At 51.0% G+C, this 24,564-nt stretch overlaps 10 protein-coding genes across 10 annotated transcripts; 5 read left to right on the top strand and 5 right to left on the bottom strand.

The window, feature by feature from the left end:
* Nucleotides 1–276: 276 nt before the first annotated feature.
* On the top strand, nt 277–2,004 carry PMZ80_004771 (uncharacterized protein; the record flags this gene model as incomplete). The annotated part of the gene is made up of 1 exon (XM_064873194.1): nt 277–2,004. One exon carries the CDS (start codon nt 277–279, stop codon nt 2,002–2,004), a length of 1,728 nt encoding a protein of 575 aa, XP_064731852.1.
* Nucleotides 2,005–2,078: 74 nt separating this feature from the next.
* Nucleotides 2,079–3,035, bottom strand: PMZ80_004770 (uncharacterized protein; the record flags this gene model as incomplete). Its single annotated transcript, XM_064873193.1, has 3 exons — nt 2,079–2,549; nt 2,597–2,722; nt 2,892–3,035. 3 exons carry the CDS (start codon nt 3,033–3,035, stop codon nt 2,079–2,081), a joined length of 741 nt encoding a protein of 246 aa, XP_064731851.1.
* Nucleotides 3,036–3,512: 477 nt separating this feature from the next.
* PMZ80_004769 (uncharacterized protein) lies at nt 3,513–5,510 on the top strand (the record flags this gene model as incomplete). The annotated part of the gene is made up of 1 exon (XM_064873192.1): nt 3,513–5,510. The coding sequence occupies one exon, from the start codon at nt 3,513–3,515 to the stop codon at nt 5,508–5,510; it is 1,998 nt and encodes a 665-aa protein (XP_064731850.1).
* A 392-nt stretch (nt 5,511–5,902) lies between these two features.
* On the bottom strand, nt 5,903–7,615 carry PMZ80_004768 (uncharacterized protein; the record flags this gene model as incomplete). The annotated part of the gene is made up of 1 exon (XM_064873191.1): nt 5,903–7,615. The coding sequence occupies one exon, from the start codon at nt 7,613–7,615 to the stop codon at nt 5,903–5,905; it is 1,713 nt and encodes a 570-aa protein (XP_064731849.1).
* Nucleotides 7,616–8,316: 701 nt separating this feature from the next.
* On the bottom strand, nt 8,317–10,155 carry PMZ80_004767 (uncharacterized protein; the record flags this gene model as incomplete). Its single annotated transcript, XM_064873190.1, has 1 exon — nt 8,317–10,155. The coding sequence occupies one exon, from the start codon at nt 10,153–10,155 to the stop codon at nt 8,317–8,319; it is 1,839 nt and encodes a 612-aa protein (XP_064731848.1).
* Nucleotides 10,156–16,459: 6,304 nt separating this feature from the next.
* On the top strand, nt 16,460–16,845 carry PMZ80_004766 (uncharacterized protein; the record flags this gene model as incomplete). Its single annotated transcript, XM_064873189.1, has 1 exon — nt 16,460–16,845. A coding segment is annotated over one exon (386 nt), but the record flags the coding sequence as incomplete, so codon positions are not given.
* A 7-nt stretch (nt 16,846–16,852) lies between these two features.
* PMZ80_004765 (uncharacterized protein) lies at nt 16,853–17,500 on the bottom strand (the record flags this gene model as incomplete). Its single annotated transcript, XM_064873188.1, has 1 exon — nt 16,853–17,500. One exon carries the CDS (start codon nt 17,498–17,500, stop codon nt 16,853–16,855), a length of 648 nt encoding a protein of 215 aa, XP_064731846.1.
* Nucleotides 17,501–18,369: 869 nt separating this feature from the next.
* Nucleotides 18,370–19,524, top strand: PMZ80_004764 (uncharacterized protein; the record flags this gene model as incomplete). The annotated part of the gene is made up of 1 exon (XM_064873187.1): nt 18,370–19,524. The coding sequence occupies one exon, from the start codon at nt 18,370–18,372 to the stop codon at nt 19,522–19,524; it is 1,155 nt and encodes a 384-aa protein (XP_064731845.1).
* Nucleotides 19,525–20,115: 591 nt separating this feature from the next.
* On the bottom strand, nt 20,116–22,024 carry RTC5 (Restriction of telomere capping protein 5; the record flags this gene model as incomplete). Its single annotated transcript, XM_064873186.1, has 2 exons — nt 20,116–21,929; nt 21,979–22,024. The coding sequence occupies 2 exons, from the start codon at nt 22,022–22,024 to the stop codon at nt 20,116–20,118; spliced, it is 1,860 nt and encodes a 619-aa protein (XP_064731844.1).
* A 597-nt stretch (nt 22,025–22,621) lies between these two features.
* On the top strand, nt 22,622–24,234 carry PMZ80_004762 (uncharacterized protein; the record flags this gene model as incomplete). The annotated part of the gene is made up of 3 exons (XM_064873185.1): nt 22,622–22,639; nt 22,691–22,822; nt 22,885–24,234. The coding sequence occupies 3 exons, from the start codon at nt 22,622–22,624 to the stop codon at nt 24,232–24,234; spliced, it is 1,500 nt and encodes a 499-aa protein (XP_064731843.1).
* Between the last annotated feature and the right edge of the window lie 330 nt (nt 24,235–24,564).

Genomic DNA, 24,564 nt, shown 5'->3' with positions numbered 1-24,564 from the left:
TTCCAGCATTGAATACCACCGAATGCAAAGCTCAGTGGACAGGACTTGACTGTCAGCAGTTCTATTCAGAGATAATTGAGCCAAGGCATCGCATCAGTCGTCCAACCGGTGCACTGCAGTCCTAAAGAACTGCGGCTGATTTCAGACGGTCGCCGACGCTCCAACAACTTCCAGTGCTAGCTTTCATCCTTGGCAAAGATACGCCTCAACCTCTTGGCTTGATACCACTGATCTGGTGGCCAAGATCAATCTCGTCGTCGACTAAAGCGCGGCAACATGTCCCTTCCACCAGACGATCGGTGCAGCTTTGCACCCAAACACACCGGCCTCAACGTGTTCCCCAACTTCTACTTCTTCAGCCGTCTCGTACGCCTCGCTCATAAACCCAGATTGCTCGCCATCAACGATGTCACCTTCGGCTACAAAGCAACATATCAGCAATTTCTCACCGACGTCCTCCACTTCCGCAACATCCTCCGCCAGACTCTCGACCCCACCATTGTCGCCAAACTTGACCGTGATGAGGAAGTCTTCATCAACCTGCTTGGTCCGAGTGGTTATGAGTTTGCCGTTGCGTTTCTCTCACTCATGGCTCTCGGAGCTGTCATTGTTCCCATCTCGCCCGACATCCCCGTCAAAGAAGCGACGTATTTCGCCACCAAATGCAAATCTTCGGGCGTCGTTACTGCGGCCAAATGTACCAAGCTTGCCGGCGAGCTTCAAGCGGCGATGACAGCATCTTCCGGCATTGGCTTCCATTGCGTACAGGTCACGGAGCACCTCATGCGACCACCACTCCGACCAGAAGAGCTTATCATCTCATCTGACGCATATCTCGACATCAACAAGTCCGGCCTTGTCATCTTCACTTCGGGAACGACTGGCCCGCCTAAGGGAGCTGTGAAGAGGCGAGGGTTCCTGTATGATGTTGCGACGATTTTTGCAGATGCATACGACATGCGAGAAGGAGATCTGGTGTTGCACGTGTTACCCGTGCACCACGCTACAGGTGTTACATTGACACTGCTCCCATTCTTGTTTTCAGGTGCCTGCATTGAGTTCCGCTCCGGCGGCTTCGACGCGGCGTGGACGTGGGAAAGAATCAAGCGTGCAGACCTGGACTTCTTCTCTGGTGTGCCGACCATATACATGAGATTGATGCAAACATACGAGAACAAGCTTGCGAAGCTGCCAGAAGCTCAGAGGGAGCCGTATGTGAAAGGTGCGTCACGGATCAGAGCGATGTTGTGCGGTACATCAGCATTGCCGAGACCGTTGAGTCAGAAATGGAAGAAGCTGAGAGATGGGAAGGAGATCATCACCAGATACGGCGGGACGGAGTTTGGAGGCACGTACACTGTTACACCGTGGATGGAAAACGTTCCTGATGGCAGTGTGGGGCCGAAGTCAGCAGGTGTGGACATGAGATTGGGTCACCTCGAGGGCGAAGCCGGAAGCCAAAGCCCTGCTGGTGACCTCCAAGAAGGCGAGATTCTGGTCCGAAGCCCAATCATGTTCTCCAAGTACCTTTTTGACCAAGAAGCGACGAAAAAAGCACTAAACAGCGATGGATATTTCAAGACAGGCGACATAGCAAGGAGAGAGGGAGACATGTACTGGATCATGGGCAGAGCAAGTGTGGACATCATCAAGTCAGGCGGCTACAAGATTTCAGCACTCGACATCGAACGCGAGATACTCGGACTTGATTATGTCTCCGAAGTTATGGTTGTTGGTGTGGAGGACGAGGAATTTGGACAGAGGGTTGCCGCGGCTATTGTGCTTAAGGAGGATGCGCCGCAGGACCTTTCGATTGATAGGCTCCGACAGGATTTGAGGACGTCTCTGGCAGGGTACAAGATGCCGACCATGTTGAGGGTAGTGAAAGAGCTGAGGAAGAACGCGACGGGGAAGGTGGTGAAGAAGGCGCTGCTAGGAGAGTACTTCCCGAAGGAGGGTGATAGCAATGTTCAGATGTGGAAAGGAAGGAAGAGCAAGTTGTAGAAGTAGCTATGCTGCACAAAGACACCAAGAAGATTCTGACCTCTATTTGCCGAACCGTTCGATTGACCTGGCTATCACAGCTTCACCTTTGGCTCTCTCGCCGTTTCCTTCCGATGGACATAACTATTTCTGGCATAGTGCTCTGTCGCCGCACCCCATAGCTCATTCCGCAACAACGCGTACACACCCATCTTCGCTTTCCCCTTCCACTGCTCTGCCACCTCCAGCGCCTTCCCCATGAGCTTCTCGGGCGGCTCGATCCAATCCACGATCCCGTCTGCCAAGGCTTCCTTACCTGTAAACTTGTGCGCTTCGAGCAACACATGTCGCGTAACACGAGGAGCAAGTTTGAGCCGGAGCAAGGATCCCATGCCATCGTGGTGTAGACCGGCGTTGACAGGCGGCATTTGAAAGAAGCCGCGTTGGGAGTTCATCAAACGGTAGTCGCAGGCGAGAGTGAGGAGGGACGCACCACCGAAGACGTGCCCTGTAATACAGCAGATGGTGGGAAGAGGATAGTCGAGGAGGGTGTGCAGAAGTGGATACTAGGTTGTGTCAGAGACATAAAATCAGTAACAAGATCAAGACTTACGAAGCCATCGCTACTGGAGAATTTGTTGACCTCGCGCTCATTGAGATCAAGGCCTGTGGTGAAGAATTTCGGTGAGAAGGAGGTCAAGATGACGGCACCTTCCTGATCTTGCCCTACCGCAGACTCCTACGAAGTTGTCAGTATTGCGGTACCTGAGGTGTTCATGATATTCCAAAAAGGGGCCCATGTCCGTTGTGCATGACTTTGTGGAAGCTTGTGTTCAGTGTAAACTCGCTTGCAGAAACATGGTTGGTATCTTCAGAAAGAGTCAATAGTCGGGCTGGCAGAAACTCACCACTGCTCTCAGCGCTCTGATTATCTCCTGACAAGCCTCGACATTGAGCCTGTTTTCAGGGGGCTTGTTCAGGGTGATGATGTAAACATTGCCATCTTGACCTGCGCGGTCGACCGTAAGGAATTTGAACTTTGCGTCGACCATTTTCCTGCTTTTGTCTTCTTCACTAGTCCTAAGAAAAGTATTCGAGCACTATTTGTGCCATGTGCGAGAGATAGGCTCGACAGGCGACCTTCCTCAGAGCTACTGACTCGGTCTTCTGTCGTGACACAAGGCTTGCCACGATCCTGCTCGGAACTTAGCTGGAATTCGCCTTCTCCATGATTGCGGAGAAGCTGGTCGGTGGTTTCCCAATGAGGCAGGTGCCGGGACTTCGATGGTGGCGCAAAGGTAGCTCGAATTTCAGTTGCTGTGACAGGATACAGTCAATTTCTAACGCACCATGGCATGATCTTAGCCCGGCATTCGGGCTGGGCTCTCCCTGAATTACGAGTAGACACTGATGCACTCACCTGACATGATATTGCTAACAGCTGAGATCTGACCACAACTATTTAGATGTTTCGAGCTACTCCTGTGTGGTTTTCGACAAGCATTTAGCACCAATACGAAATCGCAGACATGCCGCACTCGAGACAGAGACATATTCCCAAGCATGCCGTTGAGACACCACTTGGCCTATTCCTCTGGGGTGGCCAAGAAAAGTTTGATCGACGAAGAGAAGTCCTCGAGACTCTGTCCTCCAATCCCATCTTCTCAAAAGGTGAAGTGGTCTACGCATCACTCGCACGCAAGGACGTCTGGACGCGGACAGCTCTTCAATCTCGCGAACTCATCCGTATCTACCTCACCAAGAAATGGCCCTACCGAACCTTTATGGATGCCATCCGCATGACAGACTGGATGCTCCCCGTTCAACCCCAATTTCGCATCTTCATGTCGAATCTGGAGCGACAGATGAGTGATGAGCAGAAAGCCATCTGGATACCGAAAGCGGAGCGATTTGAGATCTTCGGCAGCTATTGTCAGACGGAGCTCGGGCATGGGAGTAATGTGAGGGGCATCGAGACCACAGCCACTTTCGACAAGGAGAACGATGAGTTCGTGATCAACAGTCCTACAGTGAGCAGTACGAAGTATTGGATTGGTGCGACTGGGGTGTGGGCGACGCATGGAATCGTGGTTGCAAGGTTGATCATCGGAGGGATGGATTATGGCAACCACTTATTCCTGACACAATTGAGAGATCTCGAATCACAAAGACTGATGCCGGGTGTTGAGATATACGAGCTAGGTCCGAAGGCTTTTCAGGGGATGCTTGGAACAGACAATGGAGCTCTGCAGTTCCATCACGTGAGAGTGCCGAGAAATCAGATGCTGATGAGGAATGCGCAAGTATTGCGGGATGGGACTTATATCAAGCCGAAGAACGAGAAGCACTCGTATGGTTCGATGGTGACAGTGAGGGCGTTGATGGCAGAGATAACAGCGCACGACCTCATCCGGGCAGCGGTAACAGCATACCACTACACAACCTTTCGCAAGCAATTCAAGAAGTCAAGAGAAGACTCCCACGCGGAAGAGACGACAGTCTTTGATTACGCCAGCGTCCGCTTCCGGCTCCTCCCTCTTCTTGCACAAGCTACCACTCTCGCCATCGTTGGTCAAAACATCAAACGAGCCTACGACGACTACACGGCCACCATGCTCAGTACCGGAGACACATCCCAGCTCGAAGACCTCCATCTCCAAACAGTCGGCGCAAAGGTCTACTCCACAGAAATCACAGGCAAAGGCGTCGAGACCTGCCGCATAGCATGTGGCGGACACGGATACAGTGCCCTCTCAGGGTTCGGAAGGATGTACGCCCACGCCATCAACGCCGTCACATACGAAGGAGACAACTATGTCATCGGCCAACAAGTCCCTCGTGCGATACTGAAGCACTACAAAGCCGGCACATACGCCTCCCTCCCAAGTCTATCATACCTTTCGCTCCTCTCAGACACAAACACCGTCTCGACACCAGACCTCTCCACACCTTCGTCATGGCTACATCCCACAACCCAAAAATGGGCCCTCGAGCTCCGCCTCGTAAACATGGTCCGCCAGCACATCTCCGATACATCCGCCGGCATCGACACCTCCTACACCTCCCACGCCCTCACCATGGCCCACTCAGACTACGTCTACTGGCGCAGTCTTCAGTCCGTTCTCTCCCAAATCAGTACAGAACCGTACTACGCCGCGATGAACTCCCTGTCCACAGTCTTCGCCCTCTCCATAATCTTCACCCCTCACCACCCCAGTCTCGCACAGGCACTCCCACTCACACAGGGTCAACTATCATCCCTGCGAACCGCCTACAACGACGCGATTACGGATATGGCCGACAACCACGTCGCATCAATAATAGAGGCGTGGGGCCTAACTGAATACGAAATCGACAGCGCCCTTGCACGGAGTGACCAGACTCCCTACGAGGCGTTGCTTGATGGCGCGAAGAGGAGCGAGATGTCGGGGGAGAAGATGAGTCACTTATGGGCTATGATGGTTGATACGAGGAAGATGGCTGGGAGGATTGAGGCTGAGAGGAAGGAGGGGAAAGCGAAGCTTTGAGGAGATTGTCATATCGATGCAATGACGGGCTCGTGGTCGCTACTGGGGGTTCTTTTGGGGATCTCCGTGCTGAATAGTTGTCAGTAATTGGAAGTTAGTCAGACTTTGTTGAAGATGTACATAATAGATGAAAGCCGATGGTCCGGACCTTCTGAGAAGCGCCTGCCATGATGCAGCCATTCAAGATATTCGATGCTCTCGGACGCGCTGGGAGCGCTCAGGCCCAGGAAAGACACACATTTTGATGCGTTAAAATACTGTACCCGCCAGCGCAGCGGAAAAAAAGAAGGCTCAGCGATAACAGAAGGCACCAATCTTTACGTGTGAATGTCAAGAATTGCCTGCGCAGTTCAAAACCGTCCTGTACATCCGGCCTATTCCATCTACTTCTATCAAGCCTGCTGATTCATGTGACTCGGCAGGTTCTCCCTCTTATAGTCTGAATGCACAAACGCCCTATCCACAGTCGGCACACTCTCTAGCACATACTGCAGACTCTCGCTTAAATCATGGCTATCCCTCAAACTCATATTCTCCTCCAACACGATATCCACCTCCACATTCAACTTGTCTCCAGCATGATACGCCTGCAGTCCCTGGATATACCTGATCGTCTTCGCGAACCTCATAGTCAGATACAGCAGGATGTTCCGCTCGTCAGCCGTAGCCGCCGCACCTGACAAATTCCGAATATGCTCGCTTGCCGAGCTCGACCAATTGAAGATAACATAGCAAGAAAGGAGCAGACCACCCAGCGCATCCAGCCACCAGATCTTCGCGTAGAAGCCGACGAGAGGGAAAATGATCGAGAAGGTATTGAACACCACATCTGTGAGGGCGTCCTGAGCAAGTGCTTGTACGCTGCTGTTCTTGACGAGTCTGCACCAGAAGTAGCAGAAGCCCTTGATGAGCACGGTCGAGACCATGATTGCGACTGCTGGGAGTGTCAGCTCAACGACTGTATGGTCACCGCTGGTAAGCTGGTTGAAACATTGTAGGCCGACTTGGAAGAAGGATGTGATCATGATGACGCTGAAGACTAGGACACCCACTGGCTCGAGACGCCGCCTGCCGATGGGGTATGCGTACTGGTCTTGCCGTGCTATTAGATATGTCGTCGCCCAGACGATGGCTGTCGAAAGGAAGTCGAGCGCTGCATCCACCAAACTTGCAAGCACGGAGAGTGAGTCAGTCAGCACTATGACCGCTATCTTCGATGCAAGTAGAATGATGTTGGCGACAAGATTGATGTAGATGGCGACCGTAACCACAGTACTTCCCGAGTCCACATCCTCGTCTTCCTCAAAAGGCACATCGATCATGTCTTCGGCTTGCGTTTCTTCGTTTGCTTCGTCCTCCCTTGGCAGCAATAGCGGCGTAGACTCATCTGAGAACTTGTATAGATCCTTCGGCGTCCTCTTCATCTTCGTTGTTTGTGGCTGTGACTGCCCTAATAGGTCATTTGTTGAGCTTTTTCTGCTACTGTCCGGCGGCGTCATGCCATTCAACATCGGTGATTGTGCCTCCTCGGTGATGGTCTGCATATGCACCGGCTCCTGATATTCCGACATAAGGTTGTGAATCAGACTAGAGTCCAGCAGTCGATCGATGTATAGGTAATGCGCAATCAGGAAGTTGACCCTCTCATAGTACTTCCTCAGCGGTTTGTTGTATTGCTTCAACTGCTCGGGTGTTTTGTAGTATCGCTGCCACTGATACCGTGGGTTGCTATTCCCAACAAGACGCATACTCCTCATCTGCGGTGTCATAAGCACTTCCTCAGCATGTGTCATTCTTCGCTCCTCATTAAGGTCGAAGTTGTCACGCTCGAAACCAGTAGGCGCATGCTTGAGGATCGGTCGCCGACCCATATGGGCGCCATCGGTGTTCATCGTCACGCCAGGGTCGATCGATTCGTCGTCGGAGACGGAGAATCCTCGTGCTCGACGTGGAAGTGAGAAGAGGTTCGTTCCAGAGCGGGACTGGATGAGCGGAGGCAGTCGCTGCCCTCTAGGCCCGATGCTTGCGTGATCATCTTGGAGGGGAATGAAGCTCGAGAGGCCACCAACATTGTAACGTCGTTGTGTCGAGTCCGTGTCGCTCATTCTAGATGCTGTAAGCGACGTGAGCCCTGTCAAATGCTGGCTGCAGATTATGTCACAGTGATCAGCACTTCACGCTGCCCCAATATTTCAGGTTGTAAACAGGATGGAACGCGACTCGCGACGGCGCAGGTAGAAGGCACTTGTCATTTTGTTGAGTATGGTAGCTACTGCCTCAACTGTCAGTAAGAATAGAGCTCATTCTGACAGGCCTGGCCAAGATCTCATCGCTTATCTGAGGGAGTCGGTCTCAAAGCTAAATAATTTGAGATCGCCGAATGCTGCAGCACGTCACCCGCGTCCCAACGACTTGAGCGCCAAACCTGCCTAAAAAGGTGCTTGGAACACTCACGCCCATGAAGCGGCGGATGCACATTCTATGCCGACTGGTGGGATACGCATGATTGACAACAGAGCGCAACAAAGATGAACACTACCCAAAGAGAAAATCACGAAACAATCTTCACTAGATCTTATCATTATGCTATGTTGTCTATGTATCGGAACAGATACTCCCAGCTGACCTGTTCAGCAAAACTCCCAAAATGCGTGTATGTGCAGGTGCAACCATCATCTCTATGTGAGCTCTGAGTCGCAAGTATTCACATGAAGCTCTTAGCATGCATATGCTCATTGTCAAAATGCCTTTCATACTCCGTCCAAGTCGTGGCCACGTCTCGTTTATGTTCTCGCTAAACCGCTAATCAGACCCAAAGCAGAAGTGCGCCGGTTGCAAAGGTTGCTCCCAGTGTGCTGAAGACAATCGATGTGATCCTCATGACTCCGTTGGTAGCTGTTGCGCTTGCTGACGATCCCGTCCTTGACGTGCTGGGCTGTCTCATACTAGTAGCAGCGTTCGAACTACTAGAACTTTTAGAGCTCGAGGTCGACGTGGATCCTATTCCTTGCGATCTCTCGGCTATCGCTGCGCAGGCCGTAGAGTCAGCCGATCCGTCGCCAACCTTCGACCCAAGTCTCGCGGCGACAGCTTCACTATCTCGGACAGTGAAGGACGCACTACCGTCACTGGCAATCGTGACGGTTGCGTCACCTGAGTCGACTGTTGTTGGCGTACCATCACCACTTTGTTCGAAGCTGATGCCATTCCAAGTTGTGCCAGACGTGGCGTCTGCACCCTCATTGGTCAGGTATGCCAAATGCAACACTTGTCCGGACAACGATGAAGGCAAGGTCAACTGCACAGTCAGGCTTTCTTTGGTGGGCTCAGAAACATTTACCATGTTCGAGTTAATGACCACGATGGTATCAAGCTGACCGTTCTGGTATATCGAGTAAGCCTCTGCTCGACCACCATAATCTCCAGGGTATGCGAGATTGTCGATTGGCGCCACTTGAGCCTGACACGAAGGGCCGATGATTTGGTCAAAAGCAGCGTAACCATAGTAGTTGGGCCGCACGAAAGGTTGACGGCCGTACATCTCTATTGGCTGCCATGCACTTGCGTTGCTGTTATCAGTCATGTGCATTTGAACCGATGTGATGTTGAGAGTGGCAGCGTAGAGGAAGAAGTTCAGCGTCCACAGAGCAGCCCCAAATGTATCCGTGATGCCTTCGAGACCGATGGGACCAACCGAGCACATCTCCCTCAATGCATAAGGGTATGGTGTCTCATGAGCCTGTTCGATCTGGGATTCCCAAGCAGCGAATTGGTCCTTGGTGGTCGACAAAGTCATGAAATGGTAGAGGGTCAGAGGATATGTCGACACACTAATGTAATAGTAGTAGTCATGCTGGTTCCAAGATGCAATGTATGATTCGGTCGAATCGTTAGCTTGAACCGCAATCCCAAGGGTCGTGAGGTCCTGGATCTGGAAGGATGTGCCAATTGTTGAAGCTGTGGCAGCTGGCTCGAAGAAGTTACTCGGGAGGTTGTTCGGTTGAAGCACTTCTGTGTAAAGTATACTGGCTCTGTCCAACCACTGCTGCGTATAGACATCTCCTCCCCAAGGCCCTGTACGGAAACCATTCTGCGCGTACAGGTCGGGTTCGTTTCCAATCTCGAAGGAGACGAGGTGAAGTCGTGGGATACCCTCGATCACTTGATTCGCCATGGTCACGATTCTGTCGGCATAATCAGACTCTTGATACGCCAGGTTCAAGCCCCATGTTATCGGTGTGCCTTCCGGAAAACGGTTTGCGACCTCAAAGTACTTGGGACCTATCAACATGTGATCACTCGCGAAAGCACCCGAGCCTGTAGCATTTGGGTTGTTTATCCATGTGTACTCTTGTTGGTCTTCACTGAACACCATGTAGTCTGCTGTATTTCCTCCCAGGCGTATGTGTGGCGGAGCGCCAGTGTAGCTTTGTAGGTTATCTATCAGATTGAATGTCAACTCGTTCGGATCGGCATATCCAGTGAAAGAGAAGAGGTTCGATGGCTCGATGCCAAATCCGGCAAAAGAGGGATCTATGAAGTCCGAATGATCTTCTGGTATCGAGTCTGTGAGTGGTATCTGCAGGACGTTCTGTGCAGCGGCGATCGATAGTAATGAAGACCCAACAGCCCAAAAGGTAGCCATAGTTGGCTTACCAAAACTTCCAAAGTAACCCAGCCTGCGAAAAGGTGGAAGAAGCGAGCGCAGTATTGTAAACGAGTGTTATCTCTGCATCAAGAGAAAAACAAAGGAAGGAGCTATCGAAAAAGATGTAGTTGTGAGGCAGGTACGGGAAGGAGGCTGTAACTTGGTTCTCAAACGACAAGATCGGCTGCCACGCAACAACGGACCCACATCAAACACCATCGTGCTCAGCATATGTTGGCATAGGCGCGGCGGGATTAGATCTTTCGTTGCTGGTGAAGAACCGGACGCGCAATCAACGAGAAAGCAAGCTTGGTCAGGCCTACTCCGTGACTTTTCCCGTTTCTGCGACTTTGGCGTGAACAGCGGATCTTCTATGTCTTGCAAGCCTCACACTTCTTCGAAGCTTGAATGACCCTGGCCCAATGAAGATTTGTTCCGTACTCTGCATGACGGCATAGCCCAGCCATCATCATCCACTATCTCACATACTGCCTGGGGATGATCGCATTTAAGATTAGACATTGTCCGGTCGGCACTTGTTGGACCATGCTGTGGCAAGGCAGATGGCTGCGATAGTCCAGAAGCAAGGAGTGAGCTGATAAACTTCCATGAGTAAATTGTTGTAAAGCACAATGGTGGTAGCATTTAAGTGAGTAAGATTCGATGACCATGATCGCAGGGATGGTAGCAGAGGAGTGGTTGAAAAAATGTCGCCACTCCGCGCTCCCGCCACAACTGGGAGTGGGTGACGGAAATGCATCGATTGCAGTGTACTGCACACACTACAGTACTATCGTGATAACAGAGGATAGGCTGAAGCCGAGATGCCGAGCCTTGGTATTCCAGCCATCACAAGTAGCGAAATTATTATCGAATGCCAACGTTTCTTGATGGTAGAGGATAGTCATATGCACGAGCACAAGAAGAGGACAGCAACGGGACGACCTTTCTGGAGAAGTCGTTGCACCGCTGTACGCAAATGCGTCTCTACGGAATGTCATCTGAGCAGAGCGTCCAAGCAAGGTCCCAGACTTAATGAAAAATCATCTACGTGAAGGTCAACCTGGCGTTTCTCGACCGACTGCCCAGTTGGCAACCACTGCGCTGACATTCTCGGCATGTAGTTACCAATGTTTCGCTAGAGCCAGCACGATTGAGAGCTCAACACTCGGTAGAGCTCAGGAGGGCTTCGAGGGCAAATGCTTGCGCAGGTGCGTGGTGCGCCGCCCTTGCATGATATCTTGAGGTCCAAACTCCACGGTTATGCGCCAAACATGTTAGAGACACCACTGCTGACCATAGTGCTCGTAAATCTAGTAGCCTGAGAATATCAAGGAGGATTTTCAATGCCCGTCCAACTGATGGTTGAAGAAACTCGACCGTCATCGAGAATGGTACTCTCAGGATGGGGTTGCGTCGTAGTCGTATCGTGGTCATATGGCATCATGTACCTCGAAAGTTATACTTGGCATACTTGCACAAGCACCTGATACGAGTACTCGTATTATTCATCGAGTTCACATCATGTGGTCATGTGTCATCAACGTGCCTGGTATCTGCCAGATGGTGCTGCCACATGGTCTGCTGTCTTCAGGCCTTACAGTAGTCTAACATGAGCTACTGCAGGTATGTGCCGCATGAGAACGCCTTAGGCAGGCACGTTGTGTAATTGCCGGTCGAAGTATATTTCGGCTGATGCTCCTTCGTTTAGCAGATCCTCAAAAACGTTGTTTCTGCTTCAGCAAGCGAGTCGCAGGCTCCAAAATGCCGCAGCCATCTTGCTTGCTTCGTATTCGTACTGAAAGTTAGGCAAACCTTTGTCATCCACCACTTTGTCGCTGTGCTTGCCGTAAATCTCCTGCGTCCTTGGTGCGTAGTGTCGTGAGTGAGAAAGGATACGAAACGGTAAGTGAAACAGAAATGGGTTGTGTGGTAACCATGAATGATATATTATGATTATCTCGAAACAAAATGCAATTCGCTATGCACCCATGGCTGTGATATCGAGCCAAAACCTCCTGGCTTAGATCTTCATCCTACTCCCTCCTCGTAGGGTCTTCTCCTCATCATTCATGTCCTAGAAATACAGTTGCAAAATCTGGGTATATTAAGAATTGAATAAATCGCGCCGATAAATGGTCTGCTCCTCCAAAGTGAATCTGCAAACATGGCCAGCAGAGTGATTGAATGTGGAGCTATCCTCCAAGGATTAAATCGTTGATACATTGGTGTTGTTGATACAAGTGATGGTGTGACGTTGTAGTATTAAGGGTGAGGTGGTGCTGGACAGATCCATCGCGTGATGTTGAGAGAAAGGATGACTGTAGCGGTGTTGCAGAAATGGTGCAATCGTGAGATGTAAGCATGTTTTTAAGGCTCCCTGCATAGAATTCGCGAGGATGTAGGAGGTCGATGCTGCCTGAGCATGGAGATGAAACGTGGTGTATTCGTGCCAACACATCGTGCATGCATATGCTAGTGATGTTCATTCGTCCCAAAGTTGGAGTTCATGCATAATGCATGCCAAATTCCAGCATATACTGGCTTCTCGAACATGCGCCCATATCGCTGTTTCCCAAAAGACTTGAGCTTGTGCATGCTGCAATATGCAGTTGAGTTATGATCTTCCATTCCGCCGAGATGGTGGTGGTTGTTCATCCTCTGAGGCGGTCTATATTTTCTTAGGCAGAGCAGGAAGAGGTCGGTTTGGCGGTGGCCCTGGGCAAGGAGGGTACTTCGAACCTGAAGGCATTGTGATTGTAGTGTGGTGAGACTTGTGTTGGTGGTGTCAATGGGGTTGAGTGTAGCTTGTCTTATTTCGAGACTTTGCTGAAGAATTGTTGTAGATCGAGTCTGGTATTAGGTGACTATGTGTCTTGTTGTACGATAAGAAGTCTCAGACAAGTTTCGATGGGAGGAAGGCACATCATATACTCAAGGGAGCCTGAGCGCACTCAATAGCCTTGAAGGTTTGGACTTACCAAAAATGGTGACGAGCACAGCGTTCACTTGGAGAGTCGACCTTGTGGGTCTCGCTAGTCAGGGCGGTCTGATGTAGCAAGGATCCATCTGACTCCTCAGCTGTGAAACTTGTCGCTGATGCGATCAACGTGGCCTCCAAAGCTGTTGGAAGGACGCCGCGATGCAGGGGTTACCTCTCTAAAAAGTCTAGCGGTCTGGTTGTGACTCTTGCCTTCCCAGATTGCTGGGTCTCTTCCCCCTTGAGCCCTGCGGAATTTCGCCTGCTGTACGCTTCCATACGCAAAAGAGATTATCACCGTACGCGCTCATGCGCCTCCTTAATCAATGGCATTTGGATTACGACTACAGAGGCAATGGTTCAGCATCACCGCCTTTTCGGCCAGAAGTTTATCGGCGGCGAAGGAGAATTCTTCCGTAAGTATCGGTACTTGTGGTAAGCATTGATGGGCTTGTGACAGCCGGGCAACACAACCGCTGCCGTAGCATCCTATTTGACAGGATCACAAAACGTGCTCGGTCATCCGGCTTGCACACGTCAAGTGACCACCAAGTCGGCTCTAAAAGTCGTCGCGTAATCGCGTTCTTTCCAAGTGTCTTCGTTCTGGCTTCCATCGCGCAGCTTCTAGCGAATCAATAGTTGTCGCGCCCTTGTACGAGTATCTGCACCCATGAATCGTCCTTCTGATACTTTCGCTTGACGATGTTCGCATGCAGGCTTATCGTGACTTCATTGGCAGACGATGTCACAAGTAGCGGAAATGCACCAGTAACAGAGTCGGCTCACCCGGAAGCAAACTCGCATGGCGGCCTTGATGCGCGGGGACATTTCGAAAACAAGGCAGCTGACTCGCATCCTACGTTTGTACAACGATGCTGAGTGAACGAAAATAGCCATCGACTCTCAGGATGACCCGTAAGCAGAAGTGGCTGCGTGTTTAACGTTCAGTCATGCCTGTCCATGCAAGAGATCGAAGATGGTCTGCGTATAGTGTTCGGAAGTGTGATCCCATATCTCTCGGACACCCTCTACCATGTCAAGTGCCGTGCTTTGACCGTGACAAACAACACTCCGTGGCTCGTTGATCTTCAGGAACGCGGCTGCCACTTCTGGCACGATATTCATGTTCGTGTGAAAGTCCGCTTGTTGGACGCTCCTGATTAACTGCAAATCGTGTTTCAGGTTTGCATTTGCCACCGCCGTTGAAAGATTATTCAGAACCAGTGGCAAAATATGCTTTTCGACACAATAATCCATACCGCATGCACAAGTAAGGCAAGACTTTTTTGCAGCGAAGTGCATGAGCTGTTTCACATCTGAGGGACTCTTCTGCCCGTTTTGTCACTTGACCTCATGCAACAGCCTTCTCTCGGGATCACAGATGTTGATGTCATGCTGAATATTCTTTGGAGTCGCTCGTGTCGCCTTTGACCGCCTGGTAGACATGAGCTCCACTGGCAGCGATACGTGGCTACCAAGCATGACTCCGTACTGAACCTCAACTTCGGGTCATGATCCTCCGTATTTCGTTTTCGATGCTTGCTTCGATTAGCACGCTCATATTTCATCTAAGAAATTGTGGCTGATGGTGCCTCGGCTCGAAGGTTAGGCGACGCTTCCTCGCTGCTTCTAGCTTGAGCACCGCCCACGGCCCTGCCATGAAAGCCCATTTTCGCTAGCTTATGCACAATGCGAGCGCCTTTTCAAGGCTGACATCTATGAGTGGCTATCCATTCTGCACACCTCCGGGGCTTGTGGGACGTACTGAAGTTCTGGAAGCTCTTGTAAGAGTCTGGCGCATGACCGTCCCCAGCCACCTGCAGCACGCATAAAGCCCTGTGAGCAAATTCTCCGTGCGAGCAAGTTTGTCTGAAATGGTGTCACCATCCGGCCAGGCCGGGGTCCCCCTGCATCATATTGATTGCCGGGAAATTAAAGATGACTACGAAAAGCATCAGGCGGTGAGCAGCGATGATGCGTGAGCAAGGGATGGTTTCCAACTTCGGGTCTTCGCTAATGAGGTCTGGAGTCCACACTTTCCATAAACGGATGGGCTGGGATTCTGGCGTCTCCGACCCACGTGGCAGCAAAACCCGGTCTCCAGGCGTCACGCGCCAATGCAAGGTCCCGTTGTAAGATTGCTTCTTTTGGTTCCAGCGACTTGAGCCTCCATCTCTCCGAAGAGGCTTGTGAGCTTCGAGAAGAATGGAAGGAATTTGTCGAAGCTGGCGCATTATTTACGAAATGCACGGCGATGGGAGGTCACGCTGAAACGTGTCAGAGAGGCGAATTAGCGCTGCAGGGTTTCGAGATGCCTCACATAATCTCGAGACATCTTTGATCTGCGATGCTCTACAGCCGAGATAGAACAATTACAGAAATGACGATCGCTATACTGTGCATTGCTGAGAGAGCCAAATTCTTCAAGTCCTCCGAAACTGTGTGCTGCATTGTGCGCACCCAAGAGGTCATTGTACAATGTGAGATGCATAACTGCAGGTAATCTGAAAAGGTGGGATCCGGTGACTGCTGAATAAATTGACAGCATTCGGCGTTTCTAGTACACTACGTCTTGTGACATTCGTCCTACTGCGCTCACTTCGATATTTACGTGATGTTTTTGTCAACCTGTTGAACACATCAGCTGGAGCAACTCGCGTCTCACAGCAATGGCAGATCTAAAGCCACACCTCGTCGCAAGTCGTTGGTGGACGTCTTGAAAAGGTTAGTTCCCATTGGCTATAACGACATCAGCGGGGGATGACGATGCTTGGCAGAGTCACTACATGACCTTTCAAAAAGACCACGAGACATGTTGCAGCTCAGGAACATGTTTCGTACTGTCGTGCGATCTCTGACGTTCGTACCACGGTTGAGAACATCCGTGTCTCGAACATACAGCATGGCACGTAAGTACCCCGGTTCTACAGCGGCATTCGAGACCTCTAGGCGCTGCACAGAAGTCAAGATGTGGTGCAATCTCGATTTATACACGATGCACAACCGTCGAATAGCGTACTTCCTGCACGCAGAAGCAGAGTGTTCGGATTTACAGAATGGCACAGACAGACGACCTGCTTGCTGCACCTTCATTAGTCGCCGCACATGTTGCATGTTGAGACCATAACAGCTGACCACTTGCATCTCCAGACTCAACTTTCCCCGCAGATCTCCCAAGGCCAGTCGATGATGGCGCTTGCGATCACCTGACCGGCATGGCCGTCCCTAGCATTCGCCTGCCACCCACGAGTGCCCCCGAGACTCCAGTGAACATCTCCCAGCTCCAAGGACTCTCCATCATATTCTGCTATCCTCGTACAGGCGCTCCAGACGAGGTTGTGCCTCCTGAGTGGGATGCCATTCCAGGAGCGAGAGGCTGCACACCGCAAGCCTGCTCTTTTCGGGACAACCTTCCAGATCTGAAGAAGTTCGGTGTCGCAAACCTGTTCGGCCTATCGACGCAAGGCACTGCATATCAGCAAGAGGTGCACGACCGGGTCCACCTGCCATATGACCTGCTTAGCGACGAGAAGCTAGAATTTATGCAGGGCCTCAATCTGCCATACTTCGAATACAAGGGCAACAAGCTGATCAAGCGGCTAAGCATAGCGATTGAGGATGGAAAGATTGTCAAATACTGGTATCCAGTGTTCCCACCAGATAGCAATGTGCATGAGGTGTTGAAGTGGTTGAAGGAAAGGAAATAGAGCACTATCAACCATCGTCATCTTGCTGCATCTGAGTCGCGGTGATCCATTCCTGCATGAGTGCTTGAGCACCACCATCTGCGCTGCCAGCTGACTTTTTTCCTGGTCCACCTTTGCGCTCGACAAGTAGGCATAGCACTTTGCCCCATATCGCAAAACCATTGTATGTAGTAGTGAAGCCCAACTTCTTCTTGTCATCTTGCATTGCCTCGTCTCTGGTTCCAGCGTCGTCCTCATTGCCGTCAGCTTGAGGTATCTGGGCAAGGCCAGTCTCTTCGTCACTGTCCTCGCGCAAGATGACCGGATCAGATCTAGTATTGCTCTTGATGCCGGTGTCCTTGTCCTGGGCAGTCTTGTTCTTTACCACTAGATTGTGTCTGATACCGACATCTGTCAGAAACACGCTGACCTCGAAATCATCCTTGACGATCACATCTTTCACGCTCTTCTTCTTTTTACCTTTTCCCTTCGCACGTTCGTTCTCTTCGCGCAGCTTTGGCAAGACTAAAGGTCGGACAGCTTCAAAGACTCGTGGCAGTGCAGGATCAGTAGGGTTGAGAAGCCATCGGGGACCATCCGCAGGGTTCTCGAGGAAAATGCGACATTCCAAGACCGAGTGTTTCGAGATGCGAAGATAGCGTCGGATGGGTGGCATGGTGTGACAGTGTATCCGTCTACGTTTACGTTCGACACAACATTCTTGTCAGTGCTGGATGCCGTAGATGGAAGACTTCAACGTCGATAGCGATTCATGAACAGCTGGAGACTACTCGACGCGTAAGGACGCGTCCGGTGACGCAGGGGGAGGGGACGATTTGTCGCCTGAGGCACGTAAAGATCTCGCAAGGGGTGGGGCCATCGTAGTCCACGATTTATTTTTAAGGCTTGCGGTACCTGCATTCCTACTAGTAAGCAACTTTTCTCAGAAAAGAGTCTAGCTGCCAGTTCTCATGTCCAAGTTTTGTACCTAACACATTGCCTATCAACGCATAAGGGGATCGCATAGATGAAACGAATATCACCACTGCCGCCGGTTGATAACTGTGCCAATGGCATCGAATGAGTTCATGCCGACCTTGGCTTGTCGCGCTACCAAGACTCGAATGCCCCATTGGCAAAGCCGGAGGAGGAAATAATGTTCTGATTGGCCAATACAATGTAGATCGCTCCTATCCCTTTTACCTGATGCAGATCCCGGTCATTCGCTGTTTCATGAAGCAGCTCCTACCTCCTACAACACCTCTAATTTCCTCTGTCCTCGTCGTCGCTGGTTCCTTTTTGCTCTTTCGCAAGACGCTTTCCACGTTGTCGCAACAGTCACTCCTTGCAACCCACGAACCTCACCAAACTGTATCGCACTGGTCTGCGATCAGTCAGTCACTCCTTCCGTGTTTGTTTACAGCATATTCCCACCTTCCCTAGTGAGCACGGTCCTCACCACAATCATTCACAACTGAAACGTCACTCTTCTTGACTCAGATCTGAGACCCTTTCCCAAGATCTGTTTTCTACACTATCAACGCCATGAAGATCACCACAATACTTCCAGCTGTCGCGGCTCTATGTACAACAGCTCTTGCACAAACCTTCTCGGATTGCAACCCTCTAAATACAACATGCCCTCCGAACACTGCACTTGGCAGATCGAACTACAGTATCGACTTCCTCCAGAATCAAATGAGCGACAATGTATGGAACTGGACAGCAGGAAGTGCAAAGTACGGCGGCGATGGCGCTGAGTTCGTCATCAACACCAGAGGCGACGCCCCGACAGTCCGGTCCAAATTCTACATATTCTTTGGCACCGTCGAATGCATCTTCAAGGCTGCGAGAGGTCAAGGTATCGTGAGCTCCATCGTCATCCAGTCAGACACTCTGGACGAGATAGATTGGGAATGGATCGGTGGCAACGAAACCCACGTTCAGACGAACTACTTCGGCAAGGGCAACACAACATCCTATGATCGAGCTATCTGGCATCCAATGAGCAGCCCTCAGGACGATTTCCACAACTACACCACCGACTGGTCTAAAGACAAGATCGATTTCTACATCGACAGCAACCTCGTCCGAACCTTGAAGTACGAAGATGCCAATGGCGGCAAAAACTTCCCACAAACACCTTCCGATGTCAGACTCGGTATTTGGGCTGGTGGCGACAAGAAGAACGACAACTACACGATCGAATGGGCTGGAGGTGAGACGGACTACAAAGATACACCTTACACCATGTACGTCAAGTCCCTTCGCGTCACGGACGCAAGCCAAGGTACGCAGTACGTATACAGCGACAACTCAGGCAGTTACGAGAGCATCAAAGTCTTGAACGAAACCAAACCCCTCAAACTAGATGGCGAGAACGGCGAGTCAGTGGTGAAGAGATGGCAAGGTCTAAGCGACACCGCAAAGATTGCCATTGGCGCCTCAGTATGTGGTGTCGGGCTCATTGGCGCAATCATCTTCGTGTTCTGCTGCGTCAAGCAAAGACGAGCAGGCAAGCACGAAAAACTGCTAGAAGACGCCAAGTTTGAGAAAGATCGATCTGAACTGTTGGCTTTCCGAGCAGAGATGGGTCGACAGCGAAGTGAGAAGCTCGCTATGATGCAGGGTGCACCAACTGGTCAAATCCATCCGTCGAACATGAACATGAACAGTGGGCGAGGATATCAGAGATACTGATTGGTGATTTGATCCCGAGGAACCATATCATGGATTATCAATGGTGACCATTGATGCTTGCTTGCACAAAGCTTATCACGACTGAATATGACGGTGATTCTCGGACAGCAATATTGGAGAGGTAGAGGTGAGACGAACATTTCAGAGCTCAGAGTCACCTCAAGTGTCAGTCCAGTTCTACGCTGATGTATCAGATACACAATTTCATGCCTTTCATATATCTCTTGGTCTCTCTACCTGCTTAGCTTGTGTTTTCTCGTCGTACCGGCCATATGCTCGACTTGTATCCTACTTATCACTCGGATAAATAATCTGGCACGCTCCACATTGTATCTTTCGCTGGCTGTCTGTGTCGCTCCGCCCCGCTGCTGCCGTAGATAGGGTTTTGGGTCGGAAACCGGCTCAGGATGCCAAAGCTTCAACTCATTTTCATACATTCGTATTCCTTTGTTGTGCCCCTATCGTGCTCTGCATGCCGTCATCGGCGTGTGTCTCCACCTCCTCAGTATTGATGTCGCCAAGACTTGTGTTAGTAGGAACACAATACACCAACAGATTCATTGAACAGATTAAGATCATTTGCACCCCATATCAGCCCATAGAACCACCACTCCGACTCTCACCCCCAACTATCCCCGCCATCTCCAGCAAATGCCTCGCCCCATCTTTGTCCCCTCCAAAATTCACGCCTCTCCTCCTTGCTGCCTCAGCTTCCTCCCAAGCAAGCCGCTTCTTCTGCTTTGTGATCTCATCTTCCTCACCCGCTTCAGATATGCTAACGCCCCATACCTCGAGCCCATCTATATCGAGCACGATCTTCTTCGGCTGGTCAGACTTCTTGTTTCGTTGAGCCTCTTCAAGTAGCGGGTCCGTCAGGAATGCACCTGTCCCTGCTTCGCCGTCGTGTTGGAAGGTTGCTGTGCTGATATCTTCGTCTATCAGTAGGCTGACTGGGCCGAGGATGGGTTTCTGCGAAGAGGCGTTGATTCTGGATGAGGCGGGAATCACGCAGCCGAGCGCTATGCCTGTTTTGTTCGAGAAGTGGGAGACTGGCGTTGTTTTGTTGTATGGGTTGGCGCGGAAGATTGCGTGTCGTGGTTGTAGCTGGAACATTACAGGTTTTATTTGTGATGGGTCGCTGTCTTCGTGGGTGGTTGAGCCGGCTTCTTTCCAGTGTTCTGGGAGGTAGGCGCCCATGATGTGGGTTTGACCTGTTTCTGTATTTGTTCCGCGGAGGATGAGAATGGATGCAGAACGCCATGAGATTACTTGTCGGGAGAAGGAGCTGAGCGAGGTGCCGTGCGATGCTGTCGAGTAGAGCTGGTTGAATCTAGCTCCGCAATGGAAGAAGCTTGATGATGCTGGGGATGTCGTTGTTGTGATGTCGACGGAGGTGCTGAGTTGTGCCAGGAGGATGTCGTTGAGAATAGTTGAGGACTTTTCGTCGACGTCATAGAGAGGTGAACGACGAGTTTGGTCGTCGACTTGAGGATTGCCAACCGCACCGTGGTGCTTGTTGAGATCGAGCTGTTTGCTGAAGAGGAAATGCTCGAACAGAGGATTGAGTGGTCTGAATAGCTGGGGGAACAAAGCAGTGGTAGTCTGCATAAAATTCGAGTAGCTGATGCTGTCGTGGTCGGGCTCGAAAGCAGCAATGATCGCTGCAGCAGATTGCTCAAGCGCTTTGACTCGGTTATCTTCAATGGTACCGCAGACCTGAGGAATGTTGTCCTGTGGTGTCAGTGGCGCAAACAGTAACAGCAGCATCAGCAGCCTTTCGAAGTTGTACACTGGGACATGAGCATGGTGGATTTTGCGATCCTTTTTGTGATCTTCCTTGAAGACTTCTATAGCATCGAGAGCTTCTAGTGCTGCTAATGCAAGATCATCATCGTCTTCATCCTCGTCGTCGTTGACAGGCTGATCGATGGAGAACCCTGTCGCGACGGTCTGCAGTCTTGCGAGATCGTCCCCTTGCTGTTCCTGGATGAGGTCCTTCATCTTTTTGTCTGATGTAGGAGATAGAGCAGCGCTAGACCTGCGGTCGAAGACAGCAAGGCTGCGAAACAGCAGCTTGTTCTTGTCCTGGTCTCCACGTTTCAGGACCTTCTTGTACCTACCTGTCATGATAGTCACACATTTGAGCATAGCCTCACGAGTGACTATGCAAGGAGCAAGACCTGGGAACGGAAAAGCCCCCAGATAAGTGATCATAGCATACAGGACTGATCCTGCCCTGACTGGGTCCGGCAGAGCAAGGAAGCGACATAATGTTTCCTCTTTCCAATACTCAACATCGCCTTGGTGATCGGCCAAAGCCTTGAAGTTGTCCTTGTAATGTGCTACCTCTAGATGAGAATAGCATTTGGAGGCGAAGCGTAATGCAAGTTCATGGCTGAGCTGTTCTGAAGTATGCGATCAGTGGATCCGGCTTGGCTGAAGAGGTTGTCTTACCTATGGGTACCTCTCTGTGCTCAGGCTTTGACTCGGATTGTCCCATGTTTGATGCCAGGCCAGTGGCAGAAGTTTAGCGACTCCCGCATGCAAGCATTGTAGATTCGGACGCAGTGAATACACTGGCAGCCAGAACATAAGTGAGACGACGTATGTAGCTGGAAAGATGAGACGATGCTGACGTTGACGCAAGGGCATTCCGTCAGTTTTGGTCTCATCGGCTCACCGTATTCGCTGTATGCTCTGGAAAATATCACCCAGTTCACCCCAGGCGGCAGCAATGTGACAACTTGGACATCTGTCTGCGAGGTAGTAAGCTTGCGGTGGCGACTAACAGAAGAACAGCATGTGGTGATGTGCACAGCGCAGGTATGAAAATCCTTGCCGACACTCAAGAGTTATGCTGGCGTGGAGGGTGGAAGATAAGCTCGGGGACATCAGCGCAGCATCGACGGCAGCTAGAATCTTGATGACTTCGCAATAACGCTCTTCCACACTTTCCTGTTCTTTCCCACTTGATCCATGTTTCGCCCTTACCTCGACACACGCTGGCAATAGCGCAAAGTCCCAACGAATGCAGCGACGATGTCAAGTGCTTCGTTTACTGCGCCATCAATCTCGAACCTTCACAACAACCTCTAGGATGAGTCGAACATACAGCGTAAGCTCTGCCCAGTGTATCCAAGGCTACAACATTGACGCAGCCTGACAGGATGCAATTGCATCGCTCAACAGCCTGCAGTCGAACTTCGCAGTTGTTGACGCGATCAGAAAGTCCGGACGATCCATGAATGAACAAGCTATACCAGAGATGATTGAATGGTGTAGAAAGATTGGCTATCAAGTACGCTGCAAGTGAGCTATGCAGCTTGACCATAGGGAAGAACGTGTCTGACATCTCTGCAGCCCTCAGACTTCGATAGACTGAATGCGATCCATATTGCCGGCACCAAAGGGAAGGGGTCGACTTCAGCGTTCATCTCCTCAATCCTGACCAAGTTCCTCAACACAAAGGATGAGCAGGATGGAAGAGCACTGTCGAAGGTCGGCCTATACACCTCACCCCATCTACGCTTCGTTCGAGAGCGAATTCAGATCAACGGGCAGCCGCTGAGCGAAGAGCAATTTGCAAAGTACTTCTTCGAGACCTGGGATAGACTTGAAAGAGCAGCGACGGACAAGGGCGAAGATCCTAAAGCACCTGGAGCAAAGCCGGTTTACTTCCGGTTCCTGACGCTGATGGCTTTCCACACCTACATCAGTGAAGGAGTCAACGCCACAGTGATTGAATGTGGAATTGGCGGCGCATACGACAGCACGAATGTGCTTCAGCAACCGGCTGTTACTGGCATCACGAACCTCGGCATAGATCATGTTGGTGTTCTGGGAGGCACTTTACCAGAGATAGCCTGGCACAAAGCTGGTGTCATCAAAAAAGGAGCGAAGTGCTACACTACCAGCAGTCAACTTCCGGAAGCAGAGGCTGTCTTGGAGAAAGTGGCTTCCGAGGTCGGCTCTGAGCTGGTCTATGTTGATGTCGATCCTCGAATGGCTTCTGGTGAGATACAGCTTGGTCTTGAAGCGGAATTCCAGAAGACGAATGCAAGCCTTGCTCTTGCTATTGCGAAGGACTGGCTGTCGAACCACGGCTATGCTGGCCTTCCATCGTACGAAGAGAAACTGGCACAGGGTCTTCGAGACTGTAAGTGGTCTGGTCGATGTGAGACTCGGATCGAGAAAAATCTGACATGGTACATCGATGGTGGCCATACACTCGAAAGCATCAAGCTAGCAGGACAATGGTACGCCAGCACTCAAGGACAACAAAGTACCTCGACAGGCCCTAAATCAGGAAAGCGGTACCTCATTTTCAACCAGCAGACCCGGGATGCACAGGCGCTGGCTCGTGCTCTACACGATACTCTCTCTACAACTTTGAACGATGCGCATCCATTCTCACATGCAATTTTCTGCACAAATACCACTTTCAAAGAAGCTGGATTCAAGCCCGACCTGGTCAGTGTCAATACGAATGCTTCAGACGTGGAGGCGCTCAAGGTACAGAAAGAGCTAGCAGAAACATGGAAAGATATCGATGTACAGTCACATGTGAGTGTTGTGAGGACGATTGAAGAGGCTGTTGAGCTTGTCAGACAACACGCCAAGGAGGAGGAACCCGTTACTGCCTTCGTCACGGGCAGTCTACATCTCGTTGGAGGTTTCCTGGAAGTTGTTGAGAGTGGAATGAGTGGGTAGATCCTGGTACGAGGATGCCTCAAATGTACAAGCAGGAGGCCCTGGAACTTCGCAGCTTGTTGAGCCGCACCAGAAGTTGCGGCAGAATCGGCGCCGAAGATACGTCATGCAAACATAGATCGGCACTTCTCCCTCCCACTCTCTCCGCATTATGCAGTGGTTTCCCAGAGCTCATGAGCGAAAGGTTGTGGAGACGAGACAGGCTTACGGTGGTACTGCGACATTATTAGAAGACTGTTGAGCATTGTCAATCTGTGACACCAGGCGCTGGTCCTACAAATACTTCAACACCCGGTGCGGTTCAATCTTCACGCAGCATGGATAGGAGTA

The sequence above is a fragment of the Knufia obscura genome, assembly GCF_036327395.1.
Source record: "Knufia obscura strain CCFEE 5817 isolate CBS 148926 chromosome Unknown scaffold_4, whole genome shotgun sequence".
In the NCBI taxonomy this organism is placed as follows: domain Eukaryota; kingdom Fungi; phylum Ascomycota; class Eurotiomycetes; order Chaetothyriales; family Trichomeriaceae; genus Knufia; species Knufia obscura.
The sequence above is the reverse complement of the archived record's forward strand: the minus strand, read 5'-3'. Positions and strand labels throughout refer to the sequence as shown.